We start from the raw sequence: 23417 nt of genomic DNA, 5'->3' as shown, positions 1-23417 counted from the left end.
TAAATGTCCGATGTAATGATGGATTTTGCCTTGAATAATCACAGAAGGATTCCATCAATTCCTAGTTGGCATCAAAGGATGTCATTTGGAGGAGGCAATTGTATTGTCTGATGTTCTTCCTGAACTTGTTTGCAATAGGTTCATCATTGCTGTACAAATTGAGGAGTTCATTAGGTAGAGGCTGCAAATTGCCTATCCTGACCTGTCCCTTCGTACAGCAGGAATGTGCGGTTTCTCCAGTGAATAGGAAGGCACGACAGTGAAGGCATACTCTCGTCATCGAACCAACATCAGCAGAAATGTGATGGCATGCGAGTCCTGCATTTTGCCTTGCTCTTTCTCTGTCGAGGTATTGTCATCGAAAGTGGCCATTGTTGTCTTGAGCAACTCTCGCAATAATTATTCTGTGCTGCATATTCTTGAGTTGATCTTTCCTTTTCTTCTCTGTCTCTTCCTCTCTCCTCCTTCTCTGCCTGTTTTTGTCATTCTGGAGATGCACAGCCCTTTCATCCTTCGTCTCTTCATCTCTACCATTTGTTCTTTCTCTCTGATCCTGGAGTCGTGCGGCCCTGGCCTGATCGGATTCTTGTTCCCTCCACAGTCTGTGCCTATTGTTGTCATTTTGGAGATGTGCATGCCTGTCCTCCTCTTTCTCGTCTTCTCTCATCTTTTTTGTCCTGACTCTTTGATCCTGAAGTCATGCGGCTCCGGCCTCATCCGATTGTTCTCTCCCTCTTCTTGCTGCTTCCCGATGACGTTTGATGTCATCTCTTGACCATAATGTCCCCCTTCTCTTTCCACGCGGCATAATTAGGCTATCCATACATTTTTACCCTAGTGCCGGATAGGAAGCAGTAACACCAAAGCCTCCAAGCTGCTGAGGCTGGCCGTGCGCATGCGTCGGGCTGTGACGTTGCGGTCTCCATGGAAGGTGGAAGCGGCTCTGTGAGCATGGTGAGGCGCTGCTGAGGCTGGCCGTGTGCATGCGTCGGGCTGTGGCATCCCGATTTCCATGATGGCTGATCGGGTCTCGGGTGAAAGGCAGCCTGCTGATTTTTGGCAAATAAGCAATTTTATATGAATATATAACCCTGAACTTTGCCTGCATTCTGTAAGTTAGTGCATTTTAATTCGATTTAGCCAAAAAAAGTGCCGCTCTGATGCACCGTTTGCGCTAATTGGAGGTCACAAACAGACAGACAGACAGAGCGTGTGACCAGAATGAACATTAAGTATCCATGAAGTAAATTTGAAGGAATCAGGCTTGCCGGGTCAGGTTTTAATAGTATATAGATTTGGTAGGTTATTTTTTGGGTCTGGGAATGCTCAAAAATTTTTCCCATATAAATTAATGGTAATTGCTTCTTTGCTTTATGCCATTTTGGCATGAAGGGTTTCAGAGGAACGCTCTACCTTAGTGGGGGAAATACGGAACGAGGGCGATCCTGTATGGGACAAACCAATTTAGCCCAATGTACAGGATGTCCTGGCAAATACGGGACAGTTGGCAACCCTGTGTTCAAGTTCAACAGTGCGTGACAGGGAATGAGGAAAGATGCAGCTGACTCGTATCGTTTCCTCACGGCCCAGTAGCACATGCTTTGCGGCCCGGCGGTTGGGGATCGCTGAAGTACAGTCTTAGAGAAACAAACATCTATTATCTCCTATAGCAGAGAGAGTATGCAATTATAAATCTGAGTGAAGACTTCCTATGATCTGTCCTTGACATATGGTCCTGTATTCTTGAGTGTTCACAGTGAACATATTTCATGATGCCGTACTTTCGAACACCTTCCTGGAAGCGTATCCATGATTAGCGTTAGGGAAACTGATGTACCAGTATGCAAGTATTAAACTATTAATTTAACAATTTAGCAAAATGAGCAGTTTATAGGCAAGTGCACACTTCTAAACCCAATGCTTTTGTATGTCCAAATTTTGCAAATGCACTTTATTGGTGAATTTATCACTACTCAAGTCCATGATCCTATTGACCCATTAAGCAATTATCTTGAATTATTTTTCCCTTTGTTTCAAAATCATTGAAGACTTGCACCAATACAAAATCTACTTAATATAATGCCAATTATTTTTTCATGACTGGTTTTAAAGAACGTATTAAACTACTGACCTACAACACAAATCTATGCACTAGGGGCTGTCATCATAGACACTATTTCTTGTTTGAATTGAGGTGTAAATAATCCTGTCAGACAGTCCATACAATTACTTTCAAAAGTGCAATTGGGTGAAACTGACAGAAACATAATTAAACATTTGACATTTCATATCTGTGAACAGACCTGAAAGTACTTGAATATTTACTTATTTATTTAGAGATACAGTGTGGAATAGTTCCTTCCGGCCCTTTGAGCCACACCACCAATTTAGCCCCAGCCTAATCACTGGACAATTCACAATGACCAATTAACCTACTAACCAGTACGTCTTTGGACTGTGGGAGGAAACAGGCGCACCCAGAGTAAATCTACACGTGGACGGGGAGGACATACAAAACTCCTTACAGATAACTTCAGAAAGGAACTCTGAACTCCAATGCCCCGAGCTAAAATAGTGTTGTGTAACCACGACGCTATAGTGGCACCTGAATTGAACATTTTGAATGCTTAAGTGGAGTTGAACTGTTTAAAAAAAAATAATCTGTAGCAGGTAGGCAACATTAATGGAAGATTCAAAATAAAGGATAACTATCATTCCAATTTGCAAATGTTCAGTTACAAGTTAATACATTACCACTACAGTACCATTCATTGCACCAATTCAGACGCATTAGACAAAAGTTAAAAGGAAAGATACTTGAAGACAATACACAACCCCTAATGTGTGCTAACTCTGCCTGGACACATTCCAAGCAGTTTTACCAACTGGCCTCTCTAGTCAGAGACTCAAGGTGAAGCAAAACTGGCTATAAATTGAGCAACCAGTGCAGAACCCAAGTTTTCAATTAGGCTGTATACAAAAATCACAAAGGGCTTGTACAAATAGAGCCTTTTTTCCAGATTTATAGCAAAATCACAAAAAGTTACATGATATTATGCAAGTAACATGGACAACAACACTATGTTTGCTCTGTCCTCAAGTTTCTTTTAAAGATGATAATCACTCAAGTAAATCACATTCACAAGCTTTCAGAATTTTTGTGATTTTTCAATGTCCTCTCCATCAAAACAGCTATGTTGGTCCAATGCTGGACACCAAATCATACTGTATTTGATAGTTCAAGCAAACTAGATAAAGACAGCTCAATTAAAGAGAACATTCCATCAAACAAATTGTCACAGGGGTTCAGGTCGAACTTGCAGGAAATTATAACTACTAAATTCTGATCGTCAAGGTAAGTTATGTTCAAATTCATCTATAGTTAGAGATTGAACAATACTTGCAGTTTAGTTTGTAAGAATGACTGCAGACAGGTACAGAGAGGTATCTATCAGCCAATGCAGTTAGGGGATAAATTGTGTAAGGTATTGGATTTATATCAGCATGCAACAATTTGTAGGTTTATATCATATTTTTAATAATTTTGAATAAAATGTTATACTATTTAAATTTTATTTATTTGAGCTTTTTTTAAAAAGACTACATGAACTTTGTAGCAGAGGTCTCTGTTATGGGGCATTATAACCCTTGACCAGATTTTTCTCAAAAGGATAAATTCAGGATGCACAAGAAAACTACCTACACCTCCAACCTCAAAAATACATATGGAACTCAAATTTCCTTATTCCTCAAACTGCAAGTTACCTGTTAAAAGTATTTGAAAAACATTTTAAAAATCCATTTTTATTTCTTATACTTGTGATTTTCAGCAGGGTTCCCAGTTGTAATTAGAAAACTGATCTTCAATTCCTCGAGACTCCAAAACAATCAATGACAGATTTGTGTAGCCTAACCCAGAATGCTGGGCTAATTTAGATGAATGCAAGTTTGAGTGGCTTGCAAAAGTGAAATCCAACAGCTGGGTGCTGCACCTGGAGGTGGTTTAAACTAGAGTTGCAAGAAGGTGGGAGACAGGGTGCCAGAACAGGAAGTCGAGTGGTTGTGGAGAAAAATGTTATCAAGCCTAAATAGAAAGTCAGGAATCAAAAATTTGAACATGGTGGGACTAATGCAAGAAGTATTGTAGGAAAGTCAGATGAGCTTTGGACATGGATCGGCATGTGGAATTACAACATTGTGGCTATTAGTGAGACCTGGGCGCAGAAACAGCAACTGGCAGCTCGCCTACTGAGGCTTTATGGGTAAAATAGAGAAATAAAAAAGGAATGGCCACATTAACAGGAACGAAACTATATTATAGACTATTTAACAGTCTGCAGGATTTAGAGGAGCAAATTTATAGAGAGATCACAGACTGTTGCATGAAACATTAAGTGGAAATAGCAGGTGATTTTAACTTTCCACATATTGACTACTATAATAGGGCTAAATGGTAAAAGGTTTGTCAAACGTCTTCAGATAAGTATTCTTAAACAGCACATGGAAGTCTCCATGAGAGAGAGAGTGCGATACTAGATCTCTTATTGGAGAATGAGACAGAGCAGGTGACAGAAGATTCTGTAGGGAAACACTGCATCTTATGATCATAATGTCATTTGCTTGAAGATAATTATGGAGAAGGATAGGTCTGGAACTTGGGTTGAGATTCTAAATTGGAGAAGGGACAATTTTTATGGTATCAGAAAGGATCTGGCAAGTTTGGATTGGGACAGGTTATCTGGCAAAAGCATACTCGGTAAGTGGGAAGCCTTCAAAAGTGAAATTTTGAGAGACAGAGTTGGCATGTTATCATCAGAAAAAAAGGCAAGGATAACAGATTTAGGGAACTTTGGTTTTTGAGAGATATTGAGGCCCTGGTTAAGAATAGGATGATGATAATAGTATTGGAAGGTAGGAACAATTATGCACTTGAGGAATATAAGAAATTCAAGAGAACTCCTAAGGAGGAAATCAGGAGGGCTAAAAGGCGGCATGAGGTTGCTCTAGCAGACAAAGTGAACAAAAATCCTAACGAGTTTTACAGATATATCAAGAGCAAAAGGATAGCGAGGGGCAAAATGAGTCACCAGGAAGATTACAGTGGTAATCTGGGCATGGAGCCAAGAGATGGGGGAGATCTTGTATGAGTTTTTTGCATTTGTATTTACCCTGGAGACAGAGACAGACAGAGAGTCTACCAAAGTGAGGCAAAGCAGCAGCAAGGTCATGGACCATATACAGATTGCAGAGGAGGTGGTGTTTGCAGTCTCAAGGCAAATTAGGGTGGTTAAATCCCCAACCCGACAAAATATTCACTCATGCCCTGTGGGAGGCTAGTGTAGAAACTGCAGGGGCCCTAGCAGAGATATTTAAAACAATCTTAGCCATGGGTAAGGTGCTGGAGGATTGAATGATAGCTAATGTTGTTCCACTGTTTAAGAAAGGCCCTAAGATTAAGCCAGAAAATTATAGGCTGGTGAGCTTGATATCAGTAGTGGGTAAGTTATTGGAAGGTATTCTAAGGGACTGGATATACAAGTATTTCAATAGAGGGGGACTGATTAGGGATAGTCAACATGGCTTTGTGCGTAGTAGATCGTGTCTAACCAATCTTAAGACTTTTTCGAGCAAATTACCAGGAAAGTTGATGAAAGCAAGGCAATGAATGTTGTCTATGTGGACTTTAACAAGGCCTTTGAACGTCCTGCATGGGATGTTGGTCAAAAAGGTTCAGTTGCTCTACATTCAAGATGAGGTAGCAAATTGGATTAAACATTGGCTTCATGGGAGAAGCAAGGGAGTGGTTGTAGATGGTTGCCTCTCTGACTGGAGGCCTGTGACAAGTGGTGTACCATAGGGATCGGTGCTGGATCTGTTGTTGTTTGTCATCTATATCAATGAGCTGGATGATAATGTGGTTAACTGGATCAGTAAATTTCTGGATGACACCTAGACCGGGGGTGCAGTGGACAGCGAAGAATACTATGAAAACTTGCAGCAGGATCTGGACCAACTAGAAAAATTAGCTTAAAAATTGCAGGTGGATTTAACGCAGACAAGTGTGAGGTGAGGTGTTGCACTTTGGGAGAACCAAAAGGTAGGTCTTGCACAGTGAATGGTAGGGCACCAACAAGTGCTGTAGAACAAAGGGATCTGGAACACAGGTACACAACTCATTGAAAGTGGCATTATAGATAGATAGGGTCTTAAAGAAAGCTTTTGGCATTGTCCTTCATAAACCAACGTATTAAGCACAGGAGTTGGAATGTTATGTTGAAATTGTGTAAGACGTTGTTAAGGCCTAATTTGGCATACCGTGTGCAGTTTTGGTCACCTATCTACAGGAAAGATGTCAATAAGATTGAAGGAAAATTTACAAGGACTTTATTCCTTGGAACATAGAAGATTGAGGGGAGATTTGATAGAGGATACAAAATAATGAGGGGTACAGATAGGTTAAATGTAAGCAGACTTTTTCCATTGAGGTTTGCTGAGACCATAACTAGAGGACATGGGTGAAAGGTGAAATAATTAAATTGACCATGAGGGGAAACTTTTCAGAGGGTGGTCAGCATGTGGAACAAGCTGCCTGCGCAAGTAGTGGATGCAAATTCGATTTCAATATTTAAGAAAAATTTGAATAGGTGCATGGTTGGGAGGGCGATGGTCCAGATGCAGGTTGATGGAACTAGGCAAATTAATGGTTCAGCATGGACTAGATGGACCAAAGGGCTATTCTGAGCTGCAATGTTCTACAATTCTATGAGCTTCAGTTGGTTCTATGTACACTCAGAATCTCCACTAATTTTTATTTGCCTGATTAATTTTACACAAAATACTAATGATCTCCATCAGGTTTAGTGCATACTTTGCATCATATACATTTTTAAGCTTCATTATCCGTTCAAGTTTACCATACCTTGGAAGACTTGAATTGTTAAATTTGGTTTTTCCAGACACCGTCTGTTTTACATCCGATGCAATATTTCCATGGGAATTCTGATGCAATTCCTGGGAAGGTTTAGATGGCGAGGGATGCGATTCCCTGAGAAGGGGTGTCTGGTGATGATGTTCAGAGATTCTATGCGATTCTTTTTCCCTGGGTTTGTTTTTGTGCTCAGCCAACAATAGGTCAAAATGTTTCCTACGACCTAATACTGCTCTCCGTTGGCTCAAGGAATGTGTCTGAAAAGAAAAAAAATATAAATTTCTAAATATTAACCTTAACATTTATATTTACCTTTCCATAAATAACTTCAAATGCCTATATTATACAGACTTGTACAGATGATATATAGACTATATTATTTTGATTACATTTTGAATAATACATTTAGCATTTATTAGAAATCAGATGACAAATAATAAGCAAGTAAAGCGGTGTACAATTAAGATAAAAACACTCAGTACAATTCAGGGAAGAAAGGGAAGAATTGAGTTTTGTGTTTGAAATTGTGTCACTTTGTCAATTCTTGTCTTCGTGTTCCTAGTCAGAGCTCAACCATTAACTTGAAAATCAATTAGCAGACTATGAAAATTTGCTTGCAAACTAGGAACAATTCTACAGAACAAGTTATGTAAAACAACTGACAAAATAATCCTCTTCTCACAACAGTGGCAGCAAGCAAGCCATCATTTTTTATAAAAGTGACAAAGCGCAACAGTAACCTACCTTGCATGTCAAAGACCTTGTACATGGTTTCTTGGTTTCAAGATCAACAACACCACAGTGTCTGTTTGGGTCAAACTCCCGCTCTGTAATAAAGCAATGGAATAAATTGAATGGATTGTACAGAATATACTGATTTTCTGTTTTGTTTTAATGGGGAAAAAGTGCCAAAATTGGGCTGTCAATCAGACATGAAGACTCAAATGAACATCTTTCTTTTTCTTATGCTTTGTTGTTCCTTCTCACCAAAACTATTACATCTTGTACATTTAAATAGAAACCTCTGGTTACTCTGTCCATCACATCTATTACAGTTGAGCTTCATGTTAATGAGGGTTTTTTGTCACCTACAATCAAGTTAGAAAAACAAAATAATATGCAAACTTCAACAACCCTGCATATGAAGGAAATGTGGATATCACTATTTAACTAGGTAATGTGCAGAAGAATCGGGTCAGATGTTACGTTTCAAATGATAGGTGACTATGAACTAATCAAAGCACTCAAGACTAAATAATCTTGACAACGGTTAACTACAACAACCAGCTACATTAGCCCAAACTGCAATTAAGCATTCAGACAGATGAGGAGAAGTATTTCTTTCCCTGAAGGATACAAGATACCCAGATGAGATTTGCCGTGATGGTTGTTTCATGGTAACCACCACAGGGAATAAACTTTTTTGTTTACCCCAGATATATTTACGTGATCACAAATTCCCCAGCTGCCATGGTGGGAATCCATGAATCACAAAACTGAGTTCCATTCAGTTAACTACTGCACTGTCATTCCCCTAATGAAATAATGCTTTAAAAAGCTTCTCTTTTTATCTCTAAAAGTTACAGAAGTTCCATTGTACTATGAATGACTACTCAGACTCACCTGACAGCCTCTTATGAGAAGAGGGCTTCTTGATATTTTTACCATCTTCAAGTTTCTTTTCTGAGGATGAAGGAGTTGACAGAAGATTTTTACCATTGGGTATCTGTCCAGTGGAGGGCAGGGGTGCCTTTGGTATTGTAGGACTATTAAGGCCAGTTTTTATTGAAGCACTCACAGTGGCAGAATTAATGGGAACAGGCATCATTTTCACTGATGTGCCATCGATCTTCACATTAGGATGCACCTTGTCTGGTTTAACCACAGAAGTCATGCTGCAGAATATAATGATTTTCTTTTTAAAAAGCTGGAAACATCATATTTTACACATTTGGTGTTAAACTAAAACATAAAATAACTTGCTTCTCTATTGACACTTCTGGTTGGAATTAAATTCATACAAAGATCAATCTAGAATTTTCCTAAACTTTCTTATTCCTAATTCCTTAATCCTTGCCAGAAGAACTTTGCACCTGGGTCAGGAAACAGCTTAATACCTTAAATTGTTCATTCATATCATCTCCAATAAATTGGCATGTGCATGACTTATTCCAAATGGATTAGGAGTACAAATGTGGTACTTTTTAAATAACCATTCCCTTAACTTCCAGTGCTAGTATCTTCTATTTCAACTGATATCTTGGACAATCTTGGTTAGCCAACAGTACAGTAGGAGACCATCCTCAGGATACCAATGCTAACTTTGGTTAACCTGAGGATTCCCCTGCCAATCTCTGCGCTCAATCAAGGAGAAACCAGATTTGCATTCAGTTACAGGAAACAGGCAGAGTGAGGACACATGGTCATGATAGCACAACCAGCAGAGCTACTGCCTCAGAGCTCCAAGAAGCCAGATTCAATCACGACTTCTGGTGGTGCTGTCTGTGCTGACCATGTAGGTTTCACCTGAGTAAGACCATAAGACCATAAAACATAGGAGCAAAATTAGGCCATTTGGCCCATTGACTTCGCTCTGCCATTCAATCATTGCTGATCCTTCTTTTCCCCTCCTCATCCCCACTCCCTGGCCTTATCCCCATAACCTTTGATGTGTGTCCAATCGAGAACCTATCAAGCTCTGCCTTAAATACACCCAGTGACCTGGCCTCCACAGCTGCCTGTGGTAATAAATTCCACAAGTTCACCACCTCCTGGCTAAAGGAATTTCTCCGCATCTGTTTTAAATGGATACCTCTCTATTCTGAGGCTGTGCCCTCTTGTCCTCGACTTCCCCACTACAGGTAACATCCTTTCCACACCTACCATGTCTAGGGCTTTCAACATTCGAAAAATTTCATTAAGAACTCCCCCTCACCTTTCTAAATTCCAATGAGTACAGACCTAGAGCTATCAAACGTTCCCCGTGTAGCCCCCCAGCCACCCTCAGGGTCATGGCTCGCTGTTGTCTAGACCCTGAGGTTGGCCGGGGGGCTATACCCGTGTCACCCTTTCATTCCTGAAATCATCCTTGTGAATCTCCTCTGGACTCTCTCCAATGCCAGCACATCTTTTCTTAGATAAGGAGCCCAAAACTGTTCACGATACTCAAGGTGAAGCCTCACCATTGCCTTATAAAGCCTCAGCATCACATCCCTGCTCTTGTATTCTAGACCTCTTAAAATGAATGCTAACATTGCATTTGCCTTCCTCACCACCGACTCTACCTGCAAGTTAACCTTCAGGGTGTTCTGCACAAGGCCCCCCAAGTCCCCTTGCATCTCAGATTTTTGGATTTTCTCCCTACTTAGAAAATAGTCTGCAGATTTATTTCTTCTACCAAAGTGCAAGACCATGCATTTTCCAACATTGTATTTCATTTGCCCATTCTTGTCCATTCTCCTAATCTGTCTAAGTCCTTCTGCAGCCTACCTGTTTCCTTAATACTACCTGCCCCTCCACCAATCTTTGTATCATCTGCAAACTTGGCAACAAAGCCATCTCTTCTATCATCTAAATTATTGATATACAGGATTAAAAAAGCAATCCCAACACCGACCCCTTTAGAACACCACTGGTCACTGGCAGCCAACCAGAAAAGGATCCTTTTATTCCCACTTGCTGCCTCCTACCAATCAGCCAATGTTCTAACCATGTCAGTAACATGGTAAACAGCCTCATGTGTGGTACCTTGTCAAAGGCCTACTGAAAGTCTAAATATACAACAGCCACTGCATCCCCTTTCTCTATCCTACTTGTAATCTCCTCAAAGAATTTCAACAGGGTTGTCATGCAAGATTTTCCCTTAAGGAAACCATGCTGACCTTGTCCTTATCTTGTGTATTACCAAGTACTCCTCAACCTTAACAATAGACTCCAACATCTTCCCAACCACAGAGGTCAGGCTAACTGGTCTATAATTTACTTTCTGCTGCCTCCTCCTTTCTTAAAGAGTGGAATGACATTTGCAATTTTCCAGTCCTCTGGAACCATGCCAGAGTCCAATGATTTTTTGAAAGATCATTACTAATGCCTCCACAATCTCTACTACTACCTCTTTCAGATCACTAGGATGCAGTTCATCTGGCCTGGGTGACTTACATACCCTTAGGTCTTTCCGCTTTTTGAGCACCTTCTCCCTTGTAATAGTAACTGCACTCACTTCTCTTCCCTCATATCCTTCAACCTCTGGTACACTGCTAGTGTCTTCCACAGTGAAGACTGATGCAAAATAGTCATTTAGTTCATCTGCCATCCCCTTATCCCCCATTATTGTTTCTCTGGCCTTATTTTCTAGCAGTCCTATATCCACTCTTATCTCTCTATTTTTTACAGACTTGAAAATGTTTTTACTATCCACGTTGATATTGTTTGTGAGCTTGTTTTCATATTTCATCTTCTCCCTCCTAATGAATTTTTTAGTTGTTCTCTGTGGGTTTTTAAAAGCTTCCCAATCCTTTATCTTCACCCTAATTTTTGCTTTGTTGTTTGCTCTCTCTTTTTCTTTACTTTCCTCCCACATTTCAAAGATGCGCGAGCTGGTGGGTGAACGCCTTTGTGAATCACCTTGAACATGCAGGTGAGCAGTAGAATGTGGAGTCTTGTTAATGTGAACGTGCAGGTGAGTAGTAGGACGTGGAGTCTTGTTAATGTGAACGTGCAGGTGAGCAGTAGGACGTGGATTCTTGTTAATGTGAACGTGCAGGTGAGTAGTAGGACGTGGAGTCTTGTTAATGTGAACGTGCAGGTGAGCAGTAGGACGTGGATTCTTGTTAATGTGAAAGTGCAGGTGAGCAGTAGGACGTGGAGTCTTGTAAATGTGAACGTGCAGGTGAGCAGTAGGACGTGGATTCTTGTTAATGTGAAAGTGCAGGTGAGCGGCAGGACGTGGAGTCTTATAAATGTGAACGGGCAGGTGAGCAGTAGGACGTGGAGTCTTGTTAATGTGAACGTGCAGGTGAGCAGTAGGACGTGGATTCTTGTTAATGTGAAAGTGCAGGTGAGCAGTACGACGTGGAGTCTTGTAAATGTGAACGTGCAGGTGAGCAGTAGGACGTGGATTCTTGTTAATGTGAAAGTGCAGGTGAGCGGCAGGACGTGGAGTCTTATAAATGTGAACGGGCAGGTGAGCAGTAGGACATGGAGTCTTGTAAATGTGAACGTGCAGGTGAGCAGTAGGACGTGGAGGCTTGTTAATGTGAACATGCAGGTGTGCAGCAGAACGTGGCGGCTTGTTAATGTGAACGTGCAGGTGTGCAGCAGAACGTGGCGGCTTGTTAATGTGAACGTGCAGGTGAGCGGCAGGACGTGGCGGCTTGTTAATGTGAACGTGCAGGTGAGCGGTAGGACGTGGAGGCTTGTTAATGTGAACGTGCAGGTGAGCAGCAGGACGTGAAGTCTTGTTAATGTGAACGTGCAGGTGAGCAGCAGGACATGGAGGCTTGTTAATGTGAATGTGCAGGTGAGCAGTAGAATGTGGAGGCTTGTTAGTGTGAATGTGGGGAGAATAAAACAAATGTAGACTACATAGTCAGCACAGCTGTTTCGGTGCCTTATAGGTTATGAGAAGCAGGAATTAGTGCAAGAGAAGAAATATCAGATTATTAAAATATGACATAGAAGTAAAACAGTTCTACCCATAATTATTACTATTTAGTAATTCTGAGTTAATGAGTTTGTGATACAGCGTGGAATTGGCCCTTCCTAGCCTTCACCCACATCCTGGCCTCATCATGGCACAGTTTCACAATGACCAATTAACCGGTACGTCTTTGGACTGTGGGAGGAAATCCACACGTTCCAGAGGGAGGACGTACAATCTCCTAACAGGGGTGCCAGAATTGAACTCAGAATTCTGGTGCCCTGAGCTGTCAATAGCTTCGCACTAACTGCTATGCTACCGTGACACAATTTTCAGGTGGATTATGGAATCTGAATGTTTATTTAGAACCCCTATACAATTATTTTATTAAAAGGTTTTGGACAATAGCATGAACATAGAAAAGTACAGCACAGAAACAGGCTCTTTGGCTCACCTGTCTGTTTATGCGTCTGCATGAATACCTCTTAAACATTGATATTGTGTCTGCTGCTAACACCTCTTCTGGCAGCATGCTTCATACTTTCCTGACACATCTCCCTTAAATGTCCACTCCTCACCTTAAACCTAGACATTCTGTTATATGATATATCCACCTTAGAGGAAATGGGTGTTCACCTTCCCCTATTTATGCCTCTCATAATTTCATATACTTATATCATTGCCCTTTTGCCTTCAACACTTCAGAGAAACTGGTCCAAGTTTGCTCAAACTGCCCTTGAGGTTCTTCCTCCTCTTCACCCTCTCCAAAGTTCCCACATCCTAGATAAGGGGTAGGCAACCTTAAGCACAAATGATTTTCTAGCATGCGTTATTCATTAATTTGAGGCAAAACATAACTAGATGTATTTAAATGGATAATTCCCATATTTCAAGTTTTTTATGGCACTTATCTGGCCCACCGTCCGCTCATTAATACGCAAACCAGTCCACAGAGGCAAAAAGGTTGCCGACCCCTGTCCTAGATGATTGGACTTGCATACACTACTCCAAATGTGGCCTACCGAAGTAATATACAGCTGCAACAAAACTTCAACTTTTATACTGAGTACCTCACTGATCAAGCCAAACCTGCCATACACTTTCTTTTCACTCTAACCAACTGTTTTGCCATCTTCAGGGAGCTATGGACTTGCACATCAATGCTCTTAAGGGTCCTACCATCTACTGCATACTTTCCTCCTGAATTTGACCTCTCAAAATGCACTTGCCCAGATTAAACTCTGCCACTTGCCTGTCCAACTTCTCTACTGCAGCTTTTTGACAACCTCCCTCGCTATCAGCAACTCCACCAATTTCTATGTAATCTACAAATTTATTACTCAGACCAAGTATATTTTAATTACTAGATATATAATATAAAAACAGAGGTTCAGGCAGGCATTGATTCTCGTGGAACACCACTGGTCACTGATCTCCAATCAGAAAAAAAGTCCTTCTACATCTACCCTCGGTCTTCTATAACAAAGCCAATTTTGCAACATATCCAATATATTAAAACTGAGTGTTTAAGAAAGGACACAAACTAGTTCAAGGTTAATTTTGTAATGGTTACTCTGCTTAGTAGTAAACCTTCGCAATAAAGGACATAGATAATCAAATTCATAAGTTGAGTTAAGATATCTGAAAACAGAGGTGCTGAAAATCAACACATGTTGAGAAAACTTTGCAGCAGGAGTAATTTGTGAACAGCAAAAAATAAGAGTACACACTACCAAGACAAAATCTGCAGATGCAGGAAATGCAAGTGTAAGGGGTTCTTCTTTCATGTTACTTGCTAAGGCTAATAAAGTGGCTTCTCTGTAATGTTAACTGCTGATGTAAGGGGTTCTCTGTAGCAGCATGCTTGGGTTATAATTAGTGATAACGGGACTTGTAGTCATTTGCTAACCAATTGGGACAGACGTTATTCTTTCTTGTGTATCTGAAAGCTGTTGTTTGCACCGGGATTTGGTCAGAACGTGCCATGGGGATGAAGAGAGAAGATGCACACGAAGAGATGCTGTGAGCTAGCTAGAGCAGCAGACCTAGAGCGGGACTCGCAGAGTTCGGAGGAAATCGAATGGTGGACCGAATTGTATCATTTCTTAATGCATGCATTACTAAATGACAATAAAAGAGGACTACGTGTCCTCATAATCTAATCTAATATATTGTGTGAGCTCCAATGAGTTATTTGTGCACAATCTGTCTAATTATTATTCTTGGCGCTTTTTTATTTTATATTTTGGTTCTCTTCTAATCCCATAGTTCAAGTATGAGTTATAAAATCTTAACACTGCATCCTGTGTACGGCTTGTCATTACGGGGTACTGATTTGAAACAGGGGACACATCGCACAGCATTCACCCAAACGAGAGTTCAAAGGTTTGGTCGGGCAGGGGGTTATCACCCTGAGATCATAACACTAGGCAAAGCGAGTGTTACACAAGCAACATGCACAAAATGCTGGAGGAACTCAGCAGGCCAGGCAACATCTATGGAAGAAAATACAGTCAACATTTCAGGCCGAGACCCAAGGAAAGATTTAAGCTTCTTCAGGGTAAGAGTCCCAGGAAGAAGCTTTGCAGTTAGTAATCAAATCACAAACAAGGGAAGATGTATATTTCTTCAGGGTAGGCATAAGGGAAGATTTAAACTTCTTCAGGATAGGCATTACATGTACACACTAACCTTTTCTCATGGTGCATCCTGCCATGATGAACCATGTAAAATGGTCTGTTCATACCACCAATGTGAAGTTTATCTTTGGGAGATTTTTGTATCTTGGAGCTGGATGAAGCGCAGTTGCCACCAGAAGAGCGACTATTCCCACAATCACTAACACTTCTGCTCTTTGAGAGCGTGGAAGGGTAAGAATACGTAGAAGATGGAGGAGTTACAGGTGGTTTGCTTGATGTACTGTGTCTTCTTTCTGTTGAGAGAAAATTAAACAATTCAGTGTTAACAATCAATATGAATTTCAAAAGGTTATTATTTTTCAAGAAGCCTCAAACTCTTTGAATTCTAATGCTTTTTATGTAATAGTAAAATACCGCGGAAACATCGAGTTAATTATGGCAAACTAAAACTGCTTGCTGTCAAGCCGATTGCTGCTAACAAAGATTTTTAAACTCCTTTTACAATTTCTCCACATTTAATAATGCTTTACTTTGTACCAGACTAATTAAAGAGGTTTAGAAAATAGTGTTGTGATGGAATCAATGGATCATTGTAATATTTGTCAAGGGCTACAATAAGCCAAAGATAAAAGTCATCAGTTAAGCAAGCCTTTTTAGGAGTTGGATCCACCAACAAAGGAACATATGTAAGTACAGGAATTCCCCTGGTTATGATAAACTCTTTGTAAACTGAACAGTTTGCAAATCAGAAGTGGGGTTATTTAGCAAGTTCCAGCACGGCAGAAGATGTCTGCAGCCACTGACAAAACCATCCTGTCAGTGTCCCAACATTCATTTTTGATTCTGGGTTACACATAAGCAAGGGAGAACCAGTATCTGAAATGCTCATGATCCAAAAGGTAAAGAGACAATTTCTTAAGTGGAAGAAACATGTGAGCTGGTTCATGTTGTCAACTAGAGGATTAGGGATTTCCTTCAATCTACAGATATTGACGTTAACCTCCAAATGTTAATGCACACACAAGAACAGACCAAACAGCTTTACAATCCTGCCTAGCCATTTATTACAATAATGGCAGATCAACTCCACCTCTATGCCACTATTCCAGAGATTCACCACCATCTATTTCAGTTTTAAATGCAGTTGCACCAACATCGTTTGCCACTCTCCAGAGTGCAGTTGCTACTCCTCTGGTGGTTACATCACAGAGGAGAATGATACAATAAAGTATTTGGTCAATGGTGAACCTTCCAGACCATGGCCAGAGATTCCATTAAGTATAGGAGCAAAGAGGTCCTTCTGCAGTTGTACAGGGCCCTGGTGAGATCACACCTAGAGTATTGTGTGTAGTTTTGGTCTCCAAATTTGAGGAAGGACATTCTTGCTATTGAGGGAGTGCAGCGTAGTTTCACAAGGTTAATTCCTGGGATGGCGGGACTATCATATGTTGAAAGATTGGAGCGACTAGGCTTGTATACACTGGAATTTAGAAGAATGAGAGGGGATCTGATTGAAACATATAAGATTATTAAGGGATTTGACAAGCTAGAGGCAGGAAACATGTTCCCGATGTTGGGGGAGTCCAAAACCAGAGGCCACAGTTTAAGAATAAGGGGTAGGCCATTTAGAACAGAGTTGAGGAAAAACTTTTTCCACACAGAGGGTTGTGGATCTATGGAATGCTCTGCCCCAGAAGGCAGTGGAGGCCAATTCTCTGGATGCTTTCAAGAAAGAGTTAGATAGAGTTCTTAAAGATAGCAGAGTCAAGGGATATGGGGAGAAGGCAGGAACGGGGTACTGATTGTGGATGATCAGCCATGATCACAGTGAATGGCGGTGCTGGCTTGAGGGGCCGAATGGCCTACTCCTGCACCTATTGTCTATTGTCTAATAGTACTCCAGCTGAAGGGCATGGAGGATGGTCACTTTGTTAAACTGACAAAAGTTTAGGTATTCCCTGTTGCTTCTTTAGGCTGATATGGACTACTTCTACCAAAAGAGTTATGAGCAGTGTCGTAAGATAACCTTTCTACAGTTCCTGCTAAATGCAATTGAAAGTCACGACACGCATAGCAGCTGATGTTAAATTGCTCAAGCTAAAGGCAACTCAGTGTGCTAGAACTGTCCTTCAAAGCCATAATAATTGCTCTAACACTATAATATAGGGCACCTTCACCATGAGTGTGTGAACGTTATTTGCCAATTGTATGGAAATACCAGTTTTAGCAATCATGACTGTAAAATAAGTGGAACTGTCCTCTATCACTTCTTGTTCTTGCTGAGCGACCAAGCTCAATGAATTTCATTAATCACATTGGGGCAGGACAAACTTAAAACCATTAAACTTTTTGTTGATGATTTTATAAAACAAAAACAGTGCAATCAAGATCATTTTTAAAACCATCGAGAATGCCGTGTTAACGCTGCTACCCATGGCAAATTAAATTTCCCTTTGCACTATATCACGCTCTAATCTCACCATGCTCATTTCTAAAGGCTGCACAGGCTACAAGCATTTAAAAATGATCAGAACACAGCTTGTTAATCAGAACCACAAAATCTACTCTAAATTTAAATGACAAATTGATGACAAATTGTATGTAAAGCTTCACTTCACAAAACTCCAACTGACTTTATTTCAATTATACTCTGAATTGCATCAAATTAAGTTCCACAATGATCTGTGGGGGGGGGGGGGGGGGAAGAAAACTCAAATTGTCAAATAACTTTAATACTACCATTTCTGCCTGAGCTAAAGGAAGAACTTGAGCTAATACAAGAAGCAAAGTTTAAATGAGCATTAAAGCAAATGGGTGATAGCATTTTAAAGAAAGTAAGAAACTGCCCCTTTTAACCAAATGGACCCAAAAGGGGATAGGGACTTTAAAATAAATAACAAATTCCAACATAAACCCAGGAACTCAACATTGTTCATATAAACATAAATGATTCACCTGTCAGTGGTAGGGCCAATTGAAACACTAAGACAATTTTTTACCTGGAAAACAAATGAGCGTTTCACAATTTCATTTTCACAACCTATTTTATACCTTAAATTAGAAGTACACAATAATCAATATTTTTATAAGCATCCCATTGAACTTTAAAGTATATTGTTTAGCTGTGCTCATCTTCATCTCCCATCCATGCTATAAGTTCAAAAAATATCTTTTGTTTCCATTTACTCTGAAATTTAGTTTTGAATGTTTTAAAGGGACAGATTTAAAACATTGACTTTGCCCATATTTCCAACACTAAACCTGGAAGAACTTGAGAATGAAACAAATCAGTAGCTCTGCAAACTACATTGTTAAATGAAAGCACTGCAGACAGGAAGATGGGGAGAAAGAACATCCAGTTCTAAAGAAACAGTAAAACACTGGGAGTGTACATCAAAATTTAATGAGTTCATGTCAGCATCATGAAATATCAAACACTCCATGTGCAGTTTTATTCGACTTAATTTCAAAATATCCTAGGAACACAGTTTCATTACAAATAGATGCATGTTGCTTGGTCTTTATTGACTTTTTATTGCCGTCTTTATCAGGAACATTAAAAATTTAACCCTTTTGCAGAAAGCACCTTGCATGGAAAAGGCAACACTTGCTCTTCAGCAGGCCAGAGAAAATTAGCAAACACACACCTTTGTGTTTATTGAAATGAGCTTTTAAAAGTAATAACAAAAGTAAAAATACAGACACTAAATATTTTCAGTTTTCTGCAGGGGCAAAATAGAACTCCTGTAGAAATTTCTGGTTGGGTTGAGTCGTTCTCCGATCTTGGCAATCTATCTGCAAATGCTTCGTCACCATACCATGTCTCCATACGGAGGCAGAGGGACGGGACGGGGGGACGGGAGGGGAGGCAGAGGGACGGGACGGGGGGAGGGGAGGCAGAGGGACAAGACGGGGGGACGGGAGGGGAGGCAGAGGGACGGGGCGGTGGGGGAGACAGAGGGACAGAGAGATAGAGACAGACCAATAGATTCTACAATACAAACTTCAGCACTTTAACAGAATTCACTGTATAGTTTGCTCCACTTCCCTTTACCGAAAAGCACTTAAATAAAGTGAGAGTGGTGTGGATGCAACACGGGTAACAACTCTTAACCCCGTACTTTGAGATGATGTACTCTGATTTACTTGCGCCACTTGGGTTGTTAAAACAAACTATAATGGTTTTTAATTGTAGATTAATCACAGTAAAAGAAAACAGAACATGGACATTTCAGATTCACACTAACCTTCTGAAAACTCCATGCTGACCTGGGCGTTCTGCCAAACTATTCTCATGCAATTTACACAAGAAATTCCAATTACAAACAGTAACCTAACAGACAACGGCACAAGCTGATCCAAGGAATCTTCACAATAACACCCAGTTACAATTTGCTTGCTCTTTGACTGTGAACTGGCATGGATGCCTCATATCATAACGTATTTACTCATTGAAGAACATGAATCATGCTAGGGATTATGTAATACATGCAAACAGTGATATGCTCAGACATAAAGGTCCTGGAGGTCAAAGTGGTTAAAATATGGTCATAGAATTTAACTGGAATTCATCTTTGCAACTGTTATGCAGTTTTGAAATCCTAATATGACCTTTCTTTTAATAACAAAATATTTTGTGAACTGCCAGATGACTAACACTATTGGACACCCAGATACGTATACTGTAACCATTGCTGAATATCGTGCAATAAATCCATTGCCAATTCAAAAATACAGATTAGCTAGGTGTGAGGAAACAAACAAAAGTTAACTAAAAGTGAAACAGAGTTAGTTCAAATGATGTATTATCCAGTCTTGTCAATAATGTTTATCAGGGGCACAGTAGTGATTTTCCATTTGAATGCCAACATTCTTTTATTCTCTGTTATTAATGGTGCAAGTGATAAACTAATTTCAGTTTCATCGTATCAGAATGTCTTTTCCCCACCCACGCTTGTGCTTAAGAACTGATTTCTTCCTGACCAGAAGGAACATCAAAATCATTGTACATCCTTGAGCTTAACAAGAACATGAACCAAATGTCCTTATTACTTCAACTGAAATAAGTGAATCTGAATTATCAAAACACCCACAGTGACAGAATCAGACAAGAGTCAACAATAAAACATAGATATCTGCATTGGAGAGCTATGAATATGGTCAAGCGAGTTGATTCCACAAGATTGGAAGAGACTTAAAATCTTCCTCAGTTAAAAGCTTGTATACAAGTAATAGGTTATAGAGAAGGTTCGAAGAAGAAAAGACTACGACGGGATACAAGTATAAACAGCAATTAAGTTAAATCTTGAGAGGCTGGTGGATCACGAAACCCATTAGGTGAATGGGCATGCAGCTGCTGAGCAAAAAGTAATATTAGAAAGATACAGGAAATAGAATTCTGGGACACCCTACAGTGCAGGCAGGATGAAAGAGGAGATTGCAGCTACAAAACACCTGGAACAGTCATATCCAGAACATGATAGATACATGGAGCAAAGTGTCAGTAGCTGATGAAAGAATGAATGGAAGTTCAATAATGTTCAAAGAGGAATTGGTCTATGGAAATTATTTGAAGCTCCGCTCAGAATCAAGAGGAGATACAAATAACCAAGTCTGGTTCAGCTTCAGATATTGATTCAACATCCTTTACAGGCTCATGGCAGACAAGAAATCAGAGGCACAGGTCTGAAATTTCAGGTGGTACCAAAGTCATTGCTTTAAGTATCTAAAATTCAATTGGAAGAAACTAAGTTTTGTCCATAAATCTTTAAATTGACAATTTTTTTTTTTACAAGATTTATTAAATATGAGCATTCGTCAATACAGTAGTAAATTAAAATAATTCTCAGGCTAAAAATTAGGATACAAATCTTTTAAGAAATGAAATGTTACAACTGAATGTTAGACAAGTAAATATCGTCCATGATATTATAATGTAATGATTGTTTGCCAGTATTACCTCACATTCATATCTGAACATTCACCGTGAACAATTTGACACGTATTCCAAATATGAATTCATCAAACTCGTTAGATTCTGGACTAGTTCCTGAGGATTGGAGGGTGGCTAATGTAACCCCACTTTTTAAAAAAGGAGGGAGAGAGAAACCAGGGAATTATAGAACGGTTAGCCTGACGTCGGTGGTGGGGAAACTGCTGGAGTCAGTTATCAAAGATGTGATAACAGCACATTTGGAAAGCGGTGAAATCATTGGACAAAGTCAGCATGGATTTGTGAAAGGAAAATCATGTCTGACGAATCTCATAGAATTTTTTGAGGATGTAACTAGTAGAGTGGATAGGGGAGAACCAGTGGATATGGTATATTTGGATTTTCGAAAGGCTTTTGACAAGGTCCCACACAGGAGATTAGGGTGCAAACTTAAAGCACACGGTATTGGGGGTAAGGTATTGATGTGGATAGAGAACTGGTTAGCAGACAGGAAGCAAAGAGTGGGAATAAACAGGACCTTTTCAGAATGGCAGGCAGTGACTAGTGGGGTACCGCAAGGCTCAGTGCTGGGACCCCAGTTGTTTACAATATATATTAATGACTTGGATGAGGGAATTAAATGCAGCATCTCCAAGTTTGCGGATGACACGAAGCTGGGTGGCAGTGTTAGCTGTGAGGAGGATGCTAAGAGGATGCAGAGTGACTTGGATAGATTGGGTGAGTGGGCAAATTCACGGCAGATGCAATTTAATGTGGATAAATGTGAAGTTATCCACTTTGGTGGCAAAAATAGGAAAACAGATTATTATCTGAATGGTGGCCGATTAGGGAAAGGGGAGGTGCAACGAGACCTGGGTGTCATTATACACCAGTCATTGAAAGTGGGCATGCAGGTACAGCAGGCGGTGAAGAAGGCGAATGGTATGCTGGCATTTATAGCGAGAGGATTCGAGTACAGGAGCAGGGAGGTACTACTGCAGTTGTACAAGGCCTTGGTGAGACCACACCTGGAGTATTGTGTGCAGTTTTGGTCCCCTAATCTGAGGAAAGACATCCTTGCCATAGAGGGAGTACAAAGAAGGTTCACCAGATTGATTCCTGGGATGGCAGGACTTTCATATGAAGAAAGACTGGATGAACTGGGCTTGTACTCGTTGGAATTTAGAAGATTGCGGGGGGGGGGGGGGGGGGAGGATCTGATTGAAACGTATAAAATCCTAAAGGGATTGGACAGGCTAGATGCAGGAAGATTGTTCCCGATGTTGGGGAAGTCCAGAACGAGGGGTCACAGTTTGAGGATAAAGGGGAAGCCTTTTAGGACCGAGATTAGGAAAAACTTCTTCACACAGAGAGTGGTGAATCTGTGGAATTCTCTGCCACAGGAAACAGTTGAGGCCAGTTCATTGGCTATATTTAAGAGGGAGTTAGATATGGCCCTTGTGGCTACGGGGATCAGGGGGTATGGAGGGAAGGCTGGGGCAGGGTTCTGAGTTGGATGATCAGCCATGATCATAATAAATGGCGGTGCAGGCTCGAAGGGCCGAATGGCCTACTCTTGCACCTATTTTCTATGTTTCTATGTTTCTATCATACAGTACAAGAAGGAAGCAGGAAATTGAGTTAATTGCCCAACACAAACAATGCACACTCTCAGGGTAATTCTGGACCAAGACTTAGGATGCACAAAGGGTATTCTTTTGTTGATTTTAATTCAGTCAAGATCTGTGGGAGATACTTTGTTCATTAAAAAAAAACTTCATATGAGTTGTCACTTTAAAACACAGCTAAATATCCTAAAGAATTTTACATCTCTAATAATGAGTTAACATTGATTAAGTTTTTAAAGCACTGTAGGGTCCTTTGTTGATTTTAAAGCTTTTCACCACCCTGATTAACATTTTAATATTTTAATGCATGAAAGTAACAATCCAAGCTTGCAATCCACCTTAATACAAGTTTGATTCATTTTACTTCATGCCCCCTAATTCCATCTTCCCAGTTTAATTTAAAAACTGGCAAGCTAATTTTTATAAGATTTACTAAAGCAAGTACTCTATAATGTGGTAGAAGCAAAAAGAGTACTGCATAAGTAATATTTTGGCAAACATTTTCAATACTTGCAAAATTAATACCTTCATTGTTATCTAACGGACGTTTTATTTTCTTGCTGAACTGCAGACATTTCTTGAATTTTCCTCATATTTCCCACCTATTACACAAGAAAATCATGTTCTGTTCTACACTGCCTCTAGTACTAGT

General features: G+C 40.2%; 1 protein-coding gene across 2 annotated transcripts in view; it reads right to left on the bottom strand.

The window, feature by feature from the left end:
* The window catches only part of atxn7 (ataxin 7), a 145703-nt gene that overhangs the window by 15160 nt on the left and 107126 nt on the right, over nt 1–23417 (bottom strand). Inside the window, exons 1-5 of one of the 2 annotated variants that reach the window (XM_072280511.1) lie at nt 19453–19498; nt 15258–15498; nt 8552–8823; nt 7673–7755; nt 6920–7185 (exon numbers count right to left, since the gene is read on the bottom strand). In XM_072280511.1, the coding sequence (XP_072136612.1) occupies nt 6920–7185; nt 7673–7755; nt 8552–8823; nt 15258–15498; nt 19453–19468 (878 nt within the window). In that variant the 5' untranslated portion in view covers nt 19469–19498. Of the gene's footprint in view, nt 1–6919; nt 7186–7672; nt 7756–8551; nt 8824–15257; nt 15499–19452; nt 19499–23417 lie in introns of those variants that run through there. The other variant, XM_072280510.1, reaches the window with a different exon arrangement.

This window comes from Mobula birostris, chromosome 16, assembly GCF_030028105.1.
Source record: "Mobula birostris isolate sMobBir1 chromosome 16, sMobBir1.hap1, whole genome shotgun sequence".
NCBI classification, from domain to species: Eukaryota; Metazoa; Chordata; class Chondrichthyes; order Myliobatiformes; family Myliobatidae; genus Mobula; species Mobula birostris.
Note: the sequence above shows the minus strand (reverse complement) of the source record. Positions and strands in the feature narration are given on the sequence as shown.